Source organism: Camelus dromedarius, chromosome 34 (genome assembly GCF_036321535.1).
Source record: "Camelus dromedarius isolate mCamDro1 chromosome 34, mCamDro1.pat, whole genome shotgun sequence".
NCBI classification, from domain to species: domain Eukaryota; kingdom Metazoa; phylum Chordata; class Mammalia; order Artiodactyla; family Camelidae; genus Camelus; species Camelus dromedarius.
In genome coordinates, this window is record NC_087469.1 from 5,343,213 (window position 1) to 5,361,415 (window position 18,203).

Sequence of the window (18,203 nt, forward strand, 5' to 3'; positions counted from 1 at the left end):
TCCGGAGTCCTGGGCCAGAAATGCCTGACTCTGCTCTCCCCCTAGAGAGGAGGCATCCTTGGTTCTATCTGGATGGCTGTGGCGGCCTTAATGGTCTCCATGCATAGGTGGGATCCTGAGACCCTGTGCCCAAGTTACACACACACCCTGGAAGTGACCGAAGGAGACAAAAGCCTCTCTCTCTTCGCTGAGAGAGGCTGAGCTTAGAGATTTGCTTTAGGATTTCTAAGAATTCTAGGGTTTTCTGTGTTCTTCCTAAAAGGTGGCAGGAAGGTGGGGACCTGGTAAAGTTCCCTGGCCCTCCTGGTCTCAGAAGCCTTGGGGACCCTCAGTCAGAAACCACATCCAGCTTTGTGGTAATGACCTCCTGGCTGTCATGGGTACTGTGGGTTTGAAGGAACTGGAGTTTAATGGAAGCACAAGCTGTCTGGCTGGACAGTCACAGACTTTGGGGGCCATTTGGAGCCCTCTTCATCTGCCTCATTCCCGAGCTTCCCCGCCACGGCCCGTGGACCCCGCAGGGCAGCTGGGCCTGATCCCCCAGGGACCTAGGATGCCTGCGGTAGTGGACGCCGAGCTCCAGCGGGCCTCTCCCTGGGTCCAGATGCAGGCAGGGGATGAGAAAGGCCCGGCAGGGCTGCAGGGGAGGGAGCCCTGTGCATAGCGGGAGGGAGTCAGCAGAGAGTCAGGGGACCCCTTTAGATGCCACGTTCTCTGTTGTCTCCTGTCTCCTCTTCTGCCCGCCTGGGCGTGTGTTCCTCTCGCGTCCACCTTTCTCTGTGGGCCTGTGTCCGTGCCTGTGCGTCCCTGCATGCCCGGCCCGCGGCCCCCTCCTCGGCCTCCGCCCTGCCCCGGCTTCTCTGTCTCGTCCCAGCTTCATTGTCTATCTCTTCTACTTCCTGTCCTCCCCACAGGCTGCCTGCTGACACCACAGCCACTGTCGAGGACATGCTGCCTTCTGTCACCACCGTCACCGCTAACTCTGACACTATCACCGAAACCTTTGCCACTGCTCAGAACAGCCCCACCAGTGAGACCACCACCCTGACCTCCAGTATTGCCCCCCCGGCCACGGCCACCCCTGAGTCAAACTCTATGCCCGCCGGCCAGGCCACCCCTTCCAAGGGGCCCGGCGTAGCCGCCGCCTCCCCACCCCCGGCCTCAGCCCCCAAGGTTGCCCCCCTCGTTGATCTGAGCGACACCCCGACCTCAGCCCCTGCTGCCAGCAACTTGTCCTCTAGTGTCCTGGCTAATCAGGGGGCTGTGCTCAGCCCCAGCGCCCCTGCCAGTGCAGGCGAGGCCCCCAAGGCCCCTCCGGCCAGCAAGCCGGTCCCCCCCTCGGCCGGGGCAGCCGGTCCCCTAGCAGCAGCAGCAGCTCCCCCGGCCCCAGAAGCCCCCCAGGCCAAGCAGGAGGCTCCCGGCACCACAGGCCCGGACTCCGAGCCCACCCAGCCCGGCGCCGCGAAGAGCCCGGCCGAGGCAGCCAAGGCCCCCGCTAGCCCGAAGAGCGAGGCTGCCTCCGTCAGCACCACAAACCCTGCCCAGGGCGAGGACTTTAAAATGGACGAAGGGAACTTCAAGACCCCAGATATTGACCTTGCAAAGGATGTTTTTGCAGCCCTGGGCTCTCCTGCTCCCGCCGCTGGGGCCAGTGGACAAGCCCCTGAGCTTGCTCCTTCCACTGCCGACAGTTCTGTTCCACCTGCACCAGCAAAAACCGAGTACGGCCTCTCTTTGTCCACTGTCATCAGGTTGCGTCCCATGGTGGTGTGCGTTTGTTCTGTGCCGTGTCCTCCTCGTTAGATGTGTCTTCCGCCTAAGCCAGGGCTTCTCTGAGGCGACTGTCAGCCCAGGGGCTGGGACAAGGCAGGGAGCGGGGGCAGACAGCTGGCCCGGCAGGCAGCCGCCAGCTCACTAATTAGGCCACGGTAATTATGTTCTATCCTGATCGCCCTAGCAGTGGCGTCTGTTGTCCCTGGGGGAGCCCTCACAGTCGGGCCCCTGATGAGTGTGGCGTGGGAAGTGAGCTAAGGAGGTCGAGGCTCCCTGATCGGCCACCCTGGGGGCCCCAGACAGCGTGTCCTCCAGGGCCAGGCCGGGTCCCCACCAGAACAGTATGCTTATGTGGGAAGTAAGGAGGCAGACCCCGAAGCCCATGTGGGGAGAGAATCTGGTCCAGAAGACCCTGTCGCACTCCAGCCCAGATGCCCACACGCCCACCCACCTCTTCCTGCTTCTCCTGTCCTTGAGTGTCTGGGAAGACTCAGAGCTCCCAAGCACTGAGTGACTGTTGGGTCAAGTTCAAAGCAAGGTCCTTCAGCTTACAGGTGTCTCAAATGTGATGTCCACATGCAGTGGCACCAGCTGGGGCTGGGGTCTGAGCCTGCCCTGGTGCATCCTGAGACCAGATTCTCACTCCTGGGACTGATTGAGGCAGAATCAGACCAGGGTTTTTATAGATGCTTCTGCTGCTGCACCCAGATATGCTGAGGTGCTGCCACCAACAGCTGCATGGTGACCCTGTCCAGGAGCCCCGACGCTGTCAGGAAGTAGAAGGACAGCCCTGCCCACTCAGCTCCACTCAGCTCCCTTGTAGCCTGGCAGCATGCTCCGGCCTCTACCAGGCCCCCATGGAAAGCTGCCTCAGTAACAGAGCATTTTCTTACCCTGCCTGGGCAAGCCACAGAGTCACCACCAGGAAAGGCAGAGCACAGAAGGGTGGGGGTGGGGACAGGCAAGAGCAGGGGGTTTTCAGGGCACCCCCTGGAGCCCAGCACCCCTCATTTGTAAGCTGGGTGGCTGCCGCTACAGCTGAGCAGGAGGAAAAGGCTGCGTCTGCTCTGTTTCCATCACCCCAGGTAAAACTGGAGCCCTGGAATCAGGTTAGGGCTGGGAGAGGAAAGGGTACCTTCCTCTGATTCAGTGGCTGTCAGCTTTGGCTGCACGTTAGAAGCACTTAGGTGCTTTTAAAAGTCACCAGGTTTAGGCCATTTACATCAGAATTTCTAGGGACACGGCCCAGGCATCCGTGATTCTTAGAGGTTCCAGGTAATGCCAGCATGCCTCTGAGGTTGGAGACCAGTGCTCTAACGGAGCCCCCTTTTGAGGCACTGGCTGAAGGGTGCATTACTGCAAACTGTGGTCTCAGTGCTGTTTTCTCCGCTCTCTGCAGGAAGGGCCCTGTAGAAGCAAAGTCGGAGTGCCAGGAGACAGAAACGAAGCCAGCGCCAGCCGAAGTCAAGACGGTCCCCAACGACGCCACACAGACAACGGAGAACGAGAGCAAAGCATGATGGGTGACAAGACACCAGCAAAGATCAAAATAAAAAGTGACACAACAGCTTCACCAGAGCATCTCCAATATCACACACACACACACACACACACATCTCATTCCTCTAGTGTCTTTTGCCTTTAAAAAAAAAAAAAGAAACTAAACAGATCAACATGGGATCCCCTTTTTGTAGATTTATAGAAAGGGTTTCTTTGTTGCCCACTCACTTGTAAGAAAATGAGACAAAAAGGTGAAACCCACAGCCAAACTAGGACACTCCGTTCCCTGAAACCATTTAAAAATCAAACAAAAGGACCCCAAATTAAGAAGCTAGAAAGCTCAGAAAAAAACCCAGAAATCTAGGTTCAGGAAGACCGCACTTGGTGTTGCTCAATTGGCACAGACAAGGTTCAGAGAAATACTTCCAGGCACTAAGACTAACCGAATGAACAAAGTCCAAGTTTATTTTTATACTTTCAGTCGAGTTTGAACTCTGTAAAACCTCATAAATAAGTTATAATTTCTGTTCACTTTGTATTTGTTCAGTATGCAAAGTGTGTCACCTTCCTAGCTGAATTCAATTCCCACATAGACTCTTGTTTTGTAGGAAGAATGCCAGATTGCAGCTTCTGGGAGTAGATCTCAATTTGCAGTATTCGGATTTCTTTTCCTTTCCTTTTCTTTTTCGTTCTTCTTCTTTTTTTTTTCTTTTTATTATTCTTTCTGCCAACTTTGTTTTCCAGTGTTTACAAGTTGACAAATGTCTGACTTTGGTTGTGCTTCAATGTCCATGTAAAACAGCTGCCTTTCTTTCTTTTTTTTTTAAAGTTACAAATACTGCCTAGAGGTGGGTAGGGTCATCACAAGACAACTTTATGAAATATGATTGTTTACAGTGGCTCTCCCCACCCCCACCCCCAATTCTGATTTGAAGATTTTTGCCTGAGTGTGCAACTCAGGTGAAAAAAATCCATCTCGTTTTGGAATGGTTTTGCTTTTGGGTTTTCGGTTCTTTTTTTGTTTCCTTGGGGGTTAGACCACTTCTGATTAACCACCACCTGCCTGTATCTGTGAAAAGGATCTGCTCCCCAGGCGTCCCCGTCCTTCCTTTTGAAGGACCCTTAGGCTTTGTTGAATGAAGCAGAGAAGATTGTATAGTTGGGGCTGGTCTTGGTGAACACACGTTTTTACCCCAAACATCCCCTTTTTGTAGAAAGCCAAATAAAATATATACATACAATTTCCTTTTGAGCCCGGAATCTAGATTTGAGCGGAAGAGCATGTGTGCTTCAGGGAATTAGTGTCTTTTTTTGGAAATCTGTTGAAGTGAAATAACATCGGCCTTCTGTTCACTTAGGCAGCATTTGTAGAAACAAAAGAAAAGGAAAAAAAAAAAAAAAACCCAAGCTGCTGTTTGGAGTCATAACACAACTTTCCTGGATTGGAAACCAAGTGGGGAAAAAAAGATACAGAAACTTTAAGGGGGATGGGAGGGGGGAGAAGGGAAAAGCCAGCCCTTTGTATAGAAATTTGCTTTTTTTTCCTCATTCTACTTTAGAACTGCAAGCTTGTGCACTGTGGATGCGTGAATATTTTAGTGTGAAACGTGTTTTTGTCATAGTATTGAAATAAAACTTCAACATAGTTTGGTTGTGGAAGGTTTAGCAGATAGTTCAGAAAAAAAATATTCAGGAAACAAAAATAACTTTTAAAAGGAACTGAAGCCTTTAAACAAAGAAAATGAAAGAAAAGTGATTATGATGATGAAGATGACAGTAAGTCAGCAGAAATCAGAATTCTGTAGGTACCTTTCCTGAGGTACCAAAGAGCAAGAGTTTAGGATGGCAAGAGTGCCCCCGAGTCTGATCTGTGGGCCACACTCCCCAATGTTCTGACACTTCTGCAGTCTGATCAGTGGCGCTTTGCTAGACGAACACTTCAAACTGTGAAAAATAACGGTCTTATCATTTGCTAAATGTGGGGTTATTTTGCATTTTCTCAGCTCTTGGGGATGGAAGTGGAGGATCCCAGGATACACAGCTCTGGCCCTTTTGATCCTCGGGCCTGCACAAATCTAGGGTTCGAATGCACAGGCCCTCAGGAACGAGTCAGGGGAAGACAGTTCTTAGAGCACACAGCAGATGGGAGCTCCTGGGCGGCTGAGACGGGAGGACCCAGCGGTGGGGTGATGGGCACTTCCGGTCCCCAGGTTGTCAGTGGAATCAATTCCTCATCTTGTGATGTTAATGGCTTCAACCACCTCGGCCGAGCCCACACTATACCTCATCAAGACTGTGCATTTCACTCCTAGTGGTTGTGGTCAAGTAAACTGATTTTGGTTCTGATGGTTAGGAAAAGGAAGAGGCATGATCGAGCCTCAGATCACCTGGCCCAGGGCAGCTGACTGCCCTGCCTCCCCCCAACCCCGTCCCCTGAACCCTGGCTCTGCCATTATCTGGAACCCAAGACTCTGCCCACCTTTTGTTCGGCCTCTTTCCCATTATACATAGATCTGTCTCTGCATGCGCGAGCTTTCCTTTCTTTGGGAAAAACAAAAAACAAAAAAACAGAGCGATGCTTTCTCTAAAATCAAAGAGAGAGTCACTTTATTTTCAAGATGTTCTATCTTTTATGTTAAGAGATCAAAGCTTATAGTTTACCTTTTTTAATTTTTCGAAGGAGGGGTCACTCTGCCAGTTTCCCGTGTCTGTGTGTCTATCTGTGTATGTCATACATATGTATCTGCATAAATAAATACCGGCGTGGCCAGGTTCTGCTGGAGGGGCACTCGAGTGCCGTGTGCGGGGCCCCCAAACCCTGAAGGGCCGTGGTGTATATAGTGCAGCTTTCGAAGTGGAACGCTACTTTCACACTTTTCTATGGAGCCTTCCAAGTCCCAGGTTTTCACGGTAGGCTGTCTGTCCGGATGGTGGTTATCGGACCTCCATTCATTTCTACCCGGCATTCCCGACTCTGGGGGCCTTCTCTCTTGTTATAAACTTTTTACCAAGTGAAATATCGATACCACCTTTGTTTCCATTCTCACTGGTGTAAATACTGAGTACTAACTGAGAATTTTGACTTTGCATTCTGTCAGAATACTTGTGTTCAATAAAAATTGAAAGAAAAAAAAAACCATTATGGTCAAAATGGGATTTATTTCAAGCGTGTGGAAGTCTCTCATGTGACTCACATGTGACAACGCCTGCAATGTCTTTTTTTTTTTTTTTAACCCAGGTTAAACCCAGTGACTTGAGTACATGTTGGCCTGAAGGATGGTCTCTGATCCTGTCTCTCAGGCTTCTAGAGGAGTCCTGATTTAGAAGGGCCAGATGTCAGATTCAGAAAGATTTCATTCAGATCCTCATTCTGCCACCTCCTTGTTGACCTTGGAAGTTACTTACTCTCCGCAAGACTCAGTTTCCTCTTTGGACCAGTAGGAAATACCGAGCTGGCAGAGTTGGGGCATTGGCTAATGAATGAAGCAGTACATAGGAAAGCCTAGCGTAGCACTTTTTTGGCACACAGTAGGCGCTCAGCGAATGGGAGTGGGGCTGCCACATCCCTGGTGTGCGATGGCGTCAAGCCCTCCTGGAAGGATAGCATACACCTGCGTGCCAAGGTGCCAACCCTGGGGTGGACACGTGAGGTTATTCTAGAACACGCAAGACCTCTCCTTCTTACTTTGTGACACTGCTCAGCACTTGGAGCCTTAATTCAGCCCCTGGGGTTTACTGAGGTCTCCCATCTAGACAGAGAGTGAAGAAAACTTTGCCTCAGCTGTGAATTCTCTTGCAGACGCTACTCTCCGGCTGTGTTGGGAAGAAGCACCCAGTAGAGCTGGAATTACCTATGAAACTGTGGAATGAGGAGTTCTGTAGCAGAGCTGGCCCCAGGGCCCCAGCGCCAGGACGAGGGTGTGGCAAGCAAGGTGTCTCAGGAGCAAAATGTCCCTCCTTCTCAGGGCCGACTCTGCTCCTGCCCGAATCTGAACGATGCCGTCTTTTGTGTCCGTGTGCCCCGCCCCAGCCCCAGCCTGGGTCAGTGGAGCCTTCCCCGAGGCTGGTGTCTGCAGCCACTCCCCTGGTCTGATCCTTCCCTGGCCCTCGGGCCTGGGTAAATGGACACAGCCTCGTGCATCAGCGTGACCTCCTGGGCCACAGATCTCCAGCTGCACCTGGCGGGGCCAGGGGCGATGAGAGCACGCTGCTGACCCAGAGTTGGATGACTCCTCCGTTGCTCCATGAGGACTTGCTTCCAGAGCCTTCCTCCTTTAAGCTAGTCTCCTCTCAGATTCACTGAGTACATCCTGAGTGTGTCCGTGGTGCCCCAGGAGACAGCACTGAACAAAACACTGTCTAGCAGAACATTCCCCCGGGGTGTGGGGGTGGGGCACCCAAGCACCTGACACACCGCATCATTAGGGCCGTTCACCAGGGTCCCAGTTCCCTCCTTCCCAGCATGCGATAGGGTTGCACTTCTCTGTTCACTTACAGTAGGCGTGGCCACGTGACCTGCTTCCATCAACGGAATATGAACAAGGAAGTGAATGTCACTTCTAGGCAGATCTTTTGAAAGCCAGTGGGTCTTATTGTGGCCCCTTTTCCCCTCCTCAGCAGTCAGCAACTCTGCACATGTCATCCCCTGGGCCCAGAGTGAGGGATGTGAACAGAGGACCCATGATGGACCCAGAGCTTGCGTAGGGGACAAACCCAGTAAACGTTTAACAACCAGCCCTCCAAAGGGGGTGGGAAGAGGGAGGCATATATGGCACATAGGTACGGGGGTGTGTGGGTGTGTATGTTTATTATAAACTTTACTGATACATAGAACGCAATTTACAAATAGTAAAACATACAGTACTCTACACTGAAATGCCATCTGTCCAATTGATGCAGATGATTTGGGTCATTTTTTGCTGAAGTCTTGCATCCGAAATCAACCCCTGGTTGCAACTGATGGATGAGCACCATTGTGTATGTTGGTTGATACATTCATTTACGTTAACAAGTAAAATGAAAGTGATGCCGAAGACCTGGGTGTCCCAGCGTCACTCGCTCATTGGCGGTGAGCGCCCTCTCTACCGAATCAGGCGTAAGTTTCTGAATGCTGGAGCACGGCTTCAGTGCGATGGCTGCAGGCATGACACACCTCACAGTTTAATCTGCACCATCCATATTTTCCCCGTCACTTTCTTTAGTCTAGACAAACACGTGCAGAGAGAGACACAGAAAACAATCAAACCCTGATTTGTAGCACATGCTGGTTTCAGTGGTATGTAAATATTCCCAGTATGGCTGATTTCAGCACGCCGTCCCGGGACGAGGAATTAGGGTTAGGTAGAGACAGCAGCACATCATATTTCCACTGTCCAGATAAAAGAGACTAGCACAGAGGTCATAGTAATAGGGAGTAATAACAATAAATCTTGTGTACATTGTTAATAGTAAAATGTACTAAAACATTTGAGAACTGAGGTGTTTTGAGTACATATTGCACTCATTTTTAATATGTTTGTTAATTGTAAGTTTATGTAATTTAACTTTTAATAATGGGTGTGCTTAACACTGACTCACAAATTTCCTTAAAATTTAACAGTTGGCTCTCTGGATCCAGTACAAGCTGGCTCCAGCATGCCTTTATGTTATAAACCACTCGACCTTAGGATCTGCTACCACAGTGCTGTTTAACCTACTGTGGTTAAATCAGGGAGTGTTGAGTGCTTAATTCAGTCCGGGTGAGGGAGGAGGTCAGAGTTGTCCGCTCTGAAAAGATGACATTGAACAGTGACCTGAAAGAAGTGAGCTACTGAACCTTTCAAATATCTGAACAAAGATATGTTGGGCGGCGAGGACAGCAAGTGCAAAGGTCCTGGGGTGGGGACTTACTGGGTGTGTTTGATAAAGAGCAAGGAGGGCAGAGTGGCCGGAGCAGAGAACAAGGGATGGTGCAGGGCAGAGGCTGAAGAGGTAGGAGAGGAGTCAGACATATTCAGAGCTAGATCACACAGGGTCTGCAAACTACGGTTAGAATTTTGGTTTTTTTCTTCAACTGAAAAAGAAAGCCAAGGGACCATTTCTAGCAGAAGCCTGACGTGACTTAATTTTTAAAACTGTCACTCTGGCTGCTGGGTAGAGAACAGACCACAAGAGGGCAAGAAAGGAGGTAAGGATGCCAATTAGGAGGCAGTAATGTAGGTGGGACCAGATGGTGTGTGCGGAGCAAGCTGGTTCAGGTGGAGGTGGGCAATGGCCAGAGTCTGGCTCTGCTGACGGTAAGACCAGCAGAACTGGGTGATGGAGTGGATGTGGATTTGAGAGCGGCATCGAGGATCACTTCCAGATTTCGGGACTAACCAGTTAAAAGGATGGAATTGCCATTTCTTCTCTAAAAGGAGTGAAAGAAAAGCAGAGTCTGGTTCTGGACACTGTAAGTCTGAGATCCACACGAACATCCTAGTGGAGATTTTGAATAGACTGACCGTTCAAGAGGACCAGTCTGGAGACACGTGTAGGAGCTGTCAGCACAGAGCTTGTGTTGAAAACCCAGGCACCTGGTGAGGTCACCTGGGGAATGAATTTAGATTAAGAAGAGGCGAGAACCCAGCACAGAACCCAGAAAAGAAAACTCACAGGCAGCTCTATGTCAAGGATGAAACGGAACGACCCTTTCTCTGGCATTTGGAACAATGGCGTTAACACAAGGGGGAACAAGCTTGAATCGACAAGATGGAAGACTGTCTGATTCCATCTGACTCCACCGCCACGAGCAGACTCCTAACTATGCCCGTCCTCTGTGACAACCTTGGCTTTCGTTCACGGTCGTCCTCTCTCCTGAAGTTCCTCCATCACCCTGGGTGACATCAGTGCTTATGCGGACAAATCCTTCAACGTACAGTTTGAGCTCTTCATCTCCAGTGAAGACTCTTGACTCCTCCACTCCATCTAAACCACCGCACCCCTTAACCAAACCCCAGGGCTGACCATCACCCCAGCCAGACAGCCAGCATCAGAAATCCAGATTCAGAATCCCCGCGCTCCGACTCTGCCCTGACCCAGCCAGCTCCCTCGCTCAGCCGCCCCCAGGGAACCAGGGCGTTGTCCTTGCGAAGACTTCTCCTCGCTGACTCCCAGACCTTCCCCCAAGTCCTTCTCTCCTTTTCCCTCCCTTCGTATCCAGCATCCATCGCCTGGTCCAGCACGTCAACCACACAGTCCCCCAAATCAAGCACCTCCTTAACTCAGTGCTCTCGCTCTGCACCTCTCTTGTAAAATCATCTTGGAAAATCACCTGCCTGCCATCTCTGTGCTCACACCTGGACAGCGAGGTGCCCCTGGAGAAAAACCACGTAACCAGTCACATGCGTGCCAATATGTGGTTAAAGTCCCTCTCAGCTGGGCTCTGACACCAGCGCTGCCTGACAGTCCTAACATTTCTTGACAACTCGTCCATATTCTACAAAATGTCTCCACTTTGCCCAGCCAACCCCTCCCTCAGATACCCCTTCCATCTCAGTTAGGGGCCTTGCTTCCTTCTTCTACAGGAAAAGAGCAGAAAGGAACACCTTCAACTGCCTTGTGCCTGTACCCCCTGCCTTGCAGCTCCTGTGTAAGCAAGCAGCACCTCTCCTTCCTGAAGGCGATCCCCACCCCTGGGCTCTGGCCTTTCTCTTCTTCTTTCCTGGGGTCTTTCTTCAGCCATTCAAGATCCACTCAAGAGACATGCCTGAGCAACTGCCAAGGCTGTGAGTGAGTGTTCTAGATGCTGGGGAAGCAAAGACCCCGCTTTCATGGAGCTTACACCCTAAATAAATACAGATCGTGAGTCCAGGGTGAGTGTAGGAAGAAACACGCCATGAGGAAAGGAGGCTAGCGGGTCGTGGAGGAGGAAATGCTATTCGAGATGGAGGAATCAGGGAAGACTTCTCTGCGGAGCTGACATTAAGCAAGAGCCCTAAAACCATGAAGGAGTGGGTGCTCCACGCACTCAGAGCCTCTCTCAGCTGCCAGGCTTGTGTGATGGGTCAGACCCTCCAGCGAATATGAAATGAACATTTGTCTAATGTTGAACTTGATTTCTCCTTCACTCTGCTATGCCGTGGGGCGGGAGACATGTGATTGCCATCAAATTAAGGCTCCACCCCTCCTCCCACTCGGCGTTGCTGACGTGACCCCTGATCACCTCCCTTCACTCTCCGTGTGTCAGAAATAGTGAAAAACTTGTATCTCCTTAATTATGCCATGCTCTTTCTCACCTGTGGGTCCCTGCGTGCCCAAGCACCTCTTACTTTCTCCGGAACACTCTCCAGCACCCCCAATGCCCACTAATCCTTGACTCCTACTCCACCCTCGGGTCTCAGCTTAAGCATCTCCTGATCAGATAAGCCATTGCTGACACCTGATCCAGGTTGCATATTCCCCTGTTCAGTGTCCGATCCAGGCCCAGTAAACAGCTGGCACACGCAGGTACGGCTGTATCAGGCTGTTAAAATATTGACATGCTTCTTCACTGTGGTAAGCAACCACCGTCACCCTGCCCCTCACACGGGAGCCTTCAGATGCCCCAAGATCTCGCAACTCAGGTGGCCGCACCCGACCCAGAGGAGGGTCTCCAGAGCTCTGCTCCGGTGCTGAGCAGGTGTCCATGGAGTACAGTCCGAAAAATATTTTTAGCATACCCTCTGGTTATAGTCTAAAAGCTCACACTTTGCTTAATCTCGAATTTAATGTTTCTCTTTCCCTCTGACTCTAAACTCCTCCAGGGCAGGTCCTGTGCCTGTCTCATTCACTACTTTATCCCAGCACCTGATAAAACACCTGCCACAAAGTAGGAGCTTGGCATTTGCAGGTTTTATAAATGGCTGAGTGAATGAAAGGGATTTTTATAAATATACATGTATATGTATATACGGACACCAGCCACAGTTCTCTGTGTTCATGTGTGCATGCATGCGTGTGTGTGTGTGTGTGTGTGTGTGTGCAAACAGGGTCTATACTTGGCCAGAGAAGATGAAGTTGCCTTTGAACTTGAGCCACACAGCAGTGCCCACTGCCTAGAATCCCAGAGGAAGTCCACCCTGGGGACCAGGTTGGGATCCGGTCACAGGGCTCACCTGTGGCTGGAGAGGGTCTGCTCTGCCTGCCCCAGCCCCTGATCACAGGGCACCACGCCACCCCCTCCTTCCTCCAGGCTGGTAACAAAGTCCAGCCAGTGAATGGCCTGACGGAGGCAGGCTGGGAAGACTCGGGTTAGGGGATCATGAAAGGTAGGGACATTGCAGCTGGGTCTACCCTGTCCTGTTACTCGAAGCCATGCTTGTCCGACCGATAAGGCTGAGCAAGCTAGCCCAGGGAACTTACTTCCTTGGGGTTTTCTCCAAGGGGAAAATCTCCAGCCTGGGAGGCTGGGAAGAGCAAACGGTGCAGGTCAACAATGTGGTGTGATCTGTGGAGATCTCCCAGTCCCCAGGTCCAGGCGTCAGTGGGTTCTGGGGACAGCCATGTGCCACTTCCCTTCCTGAGCAGGTGAGCCCACGTGCTTGGCTGTCAACCCCCCACTCAGAACAAAATAACCCACAGGGGTCTGTCTGTTTAACCCACAGGGGGCCATCTGTCGTGATGGCCATCCACAGTCTGTTGGAGACGTGACAGTGAGTGTGAGGAACAAAGCTCTGAGCATCTCTTGGGCTGAGGGGGGTGAAACTGTCCCGGGGAGCCACACTTTGGAGCCCGGGGATCCTGCCACACTCTGTGTCCCAGCACTGAAGGTGGAAAGGGGAAGTGGGTCCTTGGAGACAAGGAGAGGGTCTCCCATGAGCAGCCACTGCCGCCCCACTTCCCCCAGGCTGGGAAGTCAGCGACAGCTCCTGTCCACAGTCATACTTGGCCACGCTCCTCTTGGCTCCCCGGGCCAGGCTTCTGAGCCTCCTGAGCCACTGTGTGCGCTGCACACTCCCAGATCCCATGTCCTGATGCTGCAGGTCTGGGGCGGCAGGATTCCAGCACAGGGGCCCATGAGACCGCACGTGGAGAAAGCCTGGCCGGCGGGTTCCTGGGGACCATCTCGCTTCAGCATTCCAGCCGTGGGCGCCTGGCCTAACGGCCCAGCCCTTCCAGCTAAGGATGGGGAAAGGTTCCTGCGGGAGGCTCTGTGGTGCAACACAGACAGACAGGAAGGGCTGCAGACGTGGTCTAATGTCTGGAAGTCAGCAAGACGCTGCCCACGGCTCAGCACACTTCACCACACATGCTGGAAGGCAGAGTGCGCATCCCTGGGAGCCAGCCGCTTGAGGCAACGAGCAGCTGAGATGATGTCACGTCCTAGGGACAGATGTAAACTCCCGCACACTCTCTGAAGCACATGCTGACGGCAATGGGGCTGAGCTGCAGAGAATATTTAAAAAAGAAAAAAAAGAAGGAAAAAGGCTATGGGTTTTAAATTGGCTATAAACTCAGTATGAGAGGTGATGCAGTGTAGACGTTCAGAAATACTCGTGACATGGACATTGATCCTTGTATTTATTTTTACTTCATATTTGTAGAACACGATGCCAGACACTGTTCTAATTACCAAATATCTACTCGGTTAGTCTTCATAATTGTTCTATGAAGTAGATGTTATTATGAATCCCATTTTACAGACGGAGAAACTGAGGCACAGAGAGGTTTCAGAACTTGCCCAAAGTCATACAGCCAGTAAGAAGCAGAGCCAGAATGCGAACCCTGTCATAAGGTATCCACAGCCAGGAGCACAAGAGCCGACACGGCCTGGCGCCGGGGGGACCACACTGGGGAGCGAATGGCTTTCATACCACAAGATCCCACATGACATCTGAGAAGCAGCTTAGGTCGGTGGGTGTGTCCAGGGCAGACCCACTGGAGGGGAAGGAACTCAAAGCCCCATCTGAGAAGGAGCCTGGGGAGGAGGTGTGTATGTTTCACTGCAAACCAGAGGAAGGCCACTGTCTCAGGTTAGAGCGGCCTGAGAAGGGACAGTCCGGTCCTTAAGCAGAGGCTGGGCAGCCACTCCTCAGGCCCAAGGAGAGGAGACTGATGCGCTGGGTGCCCAGCTGATTCTGCTCACATTCTAGATTCCCAGAGAGCAGCGACTCTGGATGCAGAGGACGCAGTTGTCCACGTGATCGCAGCCATTGTTTGAGTTCCCTTTCCAGGGACAGGCAGTTCCTTCAGTTCCAGATGGAGGAGAGGGGCTGGAGCCAGGAGGAGGCGGGGCTCTCAAGGGAGGTGAGACTTTCTAAGATGAGTTTCACCTGCCCTTTTGTCGGGACTCGCCTCCACCCCAAAGACGCTCCAAGTTCAACCACACTCCCAGAACCAAAGACTGTGGCATTTTCATTTACTCACTTGTTCAGTGTTTATTAAGATCAGATATTTACTAAGAACCTACTATGTGTTAAGTGCTGAGCCGGGTGATGGTGGCACAAGTAATGTCCCTGCCCTGATGTCACAACAGTGTCCAGGACATTGGAAAGAGCATGGACTCCAGAGAGCCACATATCCTGCATTGGACTTGAGGCTCTGGTACAACCATGCTGTGTGACCATGGGCCAAGTACTTAACCTCTCTGTGTATGTTCGCCTCATCTACAAAATGAGAATTCCTACCTCATAGAATTGTTTGAAATTTAAAAGAGGCCCTGCACCTGGCATGCGATAAATCAGGGTTAGTACTTACATTAGTCAGGGTTCTTAGTTGCAAACAAGTGAAGCTGACTCTTGTAGATTAAACCAAAACAAGATTTTACTAAAAGGAAGCTGGATGGCTCACACCATTGTAGGAGGCCTGGAGAACACAGGTTTAGACCAAGCTTCCACTAGCAGTGCCCTTGATGAGAAAGCCACCACTGCCCGCTCTCCCCCGAGCAATGCCACATCCAGGTCAGGGACCTGGCCTTCCAAGTGCTACCTCGGCTCACTCCCACCTCCAAGAGAAGCCAGTGCCTCTGCCACTCTCTGCCAGAAAAACTGCTTCTGAGCAAGACCGCTTTCCTCATGCTGTTCTCATCTCCAGACCGGGTCTCACATCCGTGTGTCTGGTCAGAGGGCCCTGGGTCTCCCCTATGGCCAGTAGGTAGCTGCAAAGAAGCCTGGGAGTTGAGTTCTCAGGCTTCAACTTCTGGGGTTGGGATTCAGAAGGCTGACCTTCCTCCAACAGAGCAGGGATGTTCATCAAGTGCTGGACAACCAGAATGTGACAAATGTCCACTGGAGTCCCTTTCTCGGGCTGTTGACCAGATCCCCACCCCACCTCTTGCCAGTCCTGTGAAGTCCCGGTGGAGATGCTCCAAACTCCCAAACCTCCCTGCTCCCACTCTGCAACCCTGACACACCAGGTAGCCAAGGAAGGCCTTCATAGGTGCATCTGTCCACGTGCGGTCCACCCCATCTCCAGCACAAGGCAGAGTCTTGGGCAGGGAGTTTAAGGAGAGGTAGGACCCTGAGGCTCCCTGGTGAGCAGGCTGGGGCCTGGCTGGGAAGGGAGCAGAGCGGGCTAAGGCTGCCACCAAGTGGCCATCCTGAGAAGCACAGGAGGACCAGCCTGCCCTTCAACCCTGCTGTCCAGACAAAAGCCCCGCCCCCCTGGGGCCTGGGAAGCCAGCACTCCTCCTCCCCTCTGCTCCTTAATTGGCTAATCCGCTGAACACCAGAGGAGGTAATAATATCCATCACTGGTTTGGTACCCTGAAGTGTACAACAGGCCTTCACACAGTAACACTAATAACATGTCAATACTAATTATTGTAGTAATCATCATTAATTGAGGGCTTACATGCCAGGAACTTTAACATAGCATCTCTTTTTTTTATTGAAGTGTAGTCAGTTTACAGTGTTGTGTCAATGTCTCATTTACAGCATAATGTTTCAGTCATACGTATGCATACATATATTCCTTTTTGTAACATGTCATCTCTTGATCCTCACAACAAATCTGCAGCGAACGAATATATTTACCCAGCTGGCTTCTGTTTTCCTTCCTTCTCTCAACAGCAACTCAATTTTGGGGGGAGGGAGAGACGTCCCCTTCTATCCCCAGAACTTTCAGTGAAAGTCCTGGCAGAAAGAAGCTCTGTTCTCAATGAACCCATGAGAAAAGGTGCCACCACGAGGAGAAAGACTGCCTGAGATTGAAACACAAGAAGCAGAGCAAAATCTCAGAGGCATTGGAGCCCCTGGATCCAGCCATACCTGAAAAAGTCTTTGGACTTTTCCATTCCTTGAATCAATTTATTCCTCTTAAATCTATGTAAGTGGTTTTTTTTTTTTTTCACTCAAAACCAAAAGAATCCTAATTCCTATTTAATGAAAATAGGACATTAGGCATGTGGAAGTAAGGTGTTGTAAGTAACAGATCCAAAACTAGGGAATTGTCAAAGTCAAGGTTGATGAGGGACATTTATTCAACACAATGTGCCACTTCCTGGTCCACAAAGTAAGCATCAGGACAAACAAGAGCCACACTCTCCTGAGCTGACTTTCTAGTGGGGAACACCACGATAAACAATCGGACACCAGCAGCTGGGGAAAAGTGCAGCCCAGGGAATTGTAATGGGGTGATGTAGTAGAGAAGCACCAGGTGAGAACTTCAGAGTGGGTGGTCAGGGAATGGAGTGATGGAAATGCACTCTGTCCACTTGGTTAAGCTGGGAACTATGTTTCCCAGAACCTTCTTCCATGTACAGTTCTAATTAGAATTGGCCAAAAGGAGGACTTGTGTGAGAAATGATGCAGTGCCCACTGCTTTAAGGAGATTTTGCCATCACCTGCCGGGACGGACAAATGCAGAGGGGCTCAGCGAGTTCATCACATCGTTGCTCTCCAGCGTTCAAGTCCAGCTGACCGGCTGCCAGCATCCTTCTGAGCCACCGCAGCCTCAGGACCACTGCCAGACACTTGGCCGTGGAGTACACAGAGTAACAGCCCCTGTGGACCTCTCTACGAACACCTCCTTCACAGCCCCACAGACGTGGTGTCTTGGAGGGATGGTAGCAGCGATGGAAAGTGAACGGGTTTAAAATCTGCTCTGGAGTTGGATTCGGTAGGACTTGCAGGTGGGTTGGATGGAGAGTCTGAAAGAAAGAGAAGAATCAGGATGACTCCTAGGCTTTTGCCTCAAGGGAGAGGGTGGGCATTTGGGGCCATTTTCCGAGATAGGAAGGATCATATCTGGGCCTGAAATGAGAGTTCTATTTTGGACACTGTGATATGAAAAAAAAAATAGTCACAATATTTTATCTGATTGGAAAAAAAAGAGGGGCCACAAAAATGGCTACAGCTTCTCCCAATCATAATCATAAACTTACATAAAAGTTACAAAGAACGTTTTTTACCATACCATTTGAAGATAAGTTTCTGACCTGATGCACCATTATCTTCAAATATTTAACTATTTCGTACAATCAAGGGCATTCCCTCCCTTACCTAACCACAATCAAAACCAAAGTCAAGAAATTGACATTGATACAATACTGATTAAACACAATTATTTAATCTGCAGCCCTTTTTCAAATCTTCTTTTTTGTTTCAGTAATGATCTTAACAGCAAAAATAAACATTTCTGTGTGTCCATCATTCCGTCCAGGAACAGATATCTCCTTTAGTCTGGAAGATTCAACCTTTAACCGTTTGTCATGATCTTGACACATCTGAACAGCACGGGCCATTTATTCTGGAGAGTCTCCTGATTTGGATTTGTCTGAAATTCTCTCACAGTTGAATTCAGACAGGGCCTCCTATAAGACGGCACACCATTTCCATTCTTTTGTACCTGAAGATGTCCACTTTGATCATTTGACTAAGGTGGTGTCTGCCAGGCTCCTCCACTGCAAGGTTCCTCTTTTCCCCATTTGCAGTTAATAAGCATGTGTGCATCCTTGTAGTAAATATCATTAATCGAGGGCTTAACATGTAGAG

The 18,203-nt window shown here is 50.7% G+C and overlaps 1 protein-coding gene across 11 annotated transcripts in view; it reads left to right on the forward strand.

Moving 5' to 3' along the window:
• NCAM1 (neural cell adhesion molecule 1) overlaps positions 1-6,409 on the forward strand; it is a 297,496-nt gene extending 291,087 nt beyond the window's left edge. For 6 of the 11 annotated variants that reach the window (XM_031443713.2, XM_031443715.2, XM_064482050.1 and 3 more), the window contains one exon: positions 3,173-6,409. In XM_031443713.2, the coding sequence (XP_031299573.1) occupies positions 3,173-3,293 (121 nt within the window). In that variant the 3' untranslated portion in view covers positions 3,294-6,409. Of the gene's footprint in view, positions 1-914; positions 1,722-3,172 lie in introns of all 11 variants that reach the window. The other 5 variants (XM_031443706.2, XM_064482048.1, XM_064482049.1 and 2 more) reach the window with 2 other exon arrangements.
• The last annotated feature ends 11,794 nt before the right edge of the window (positions 6,410-18,203 follow it).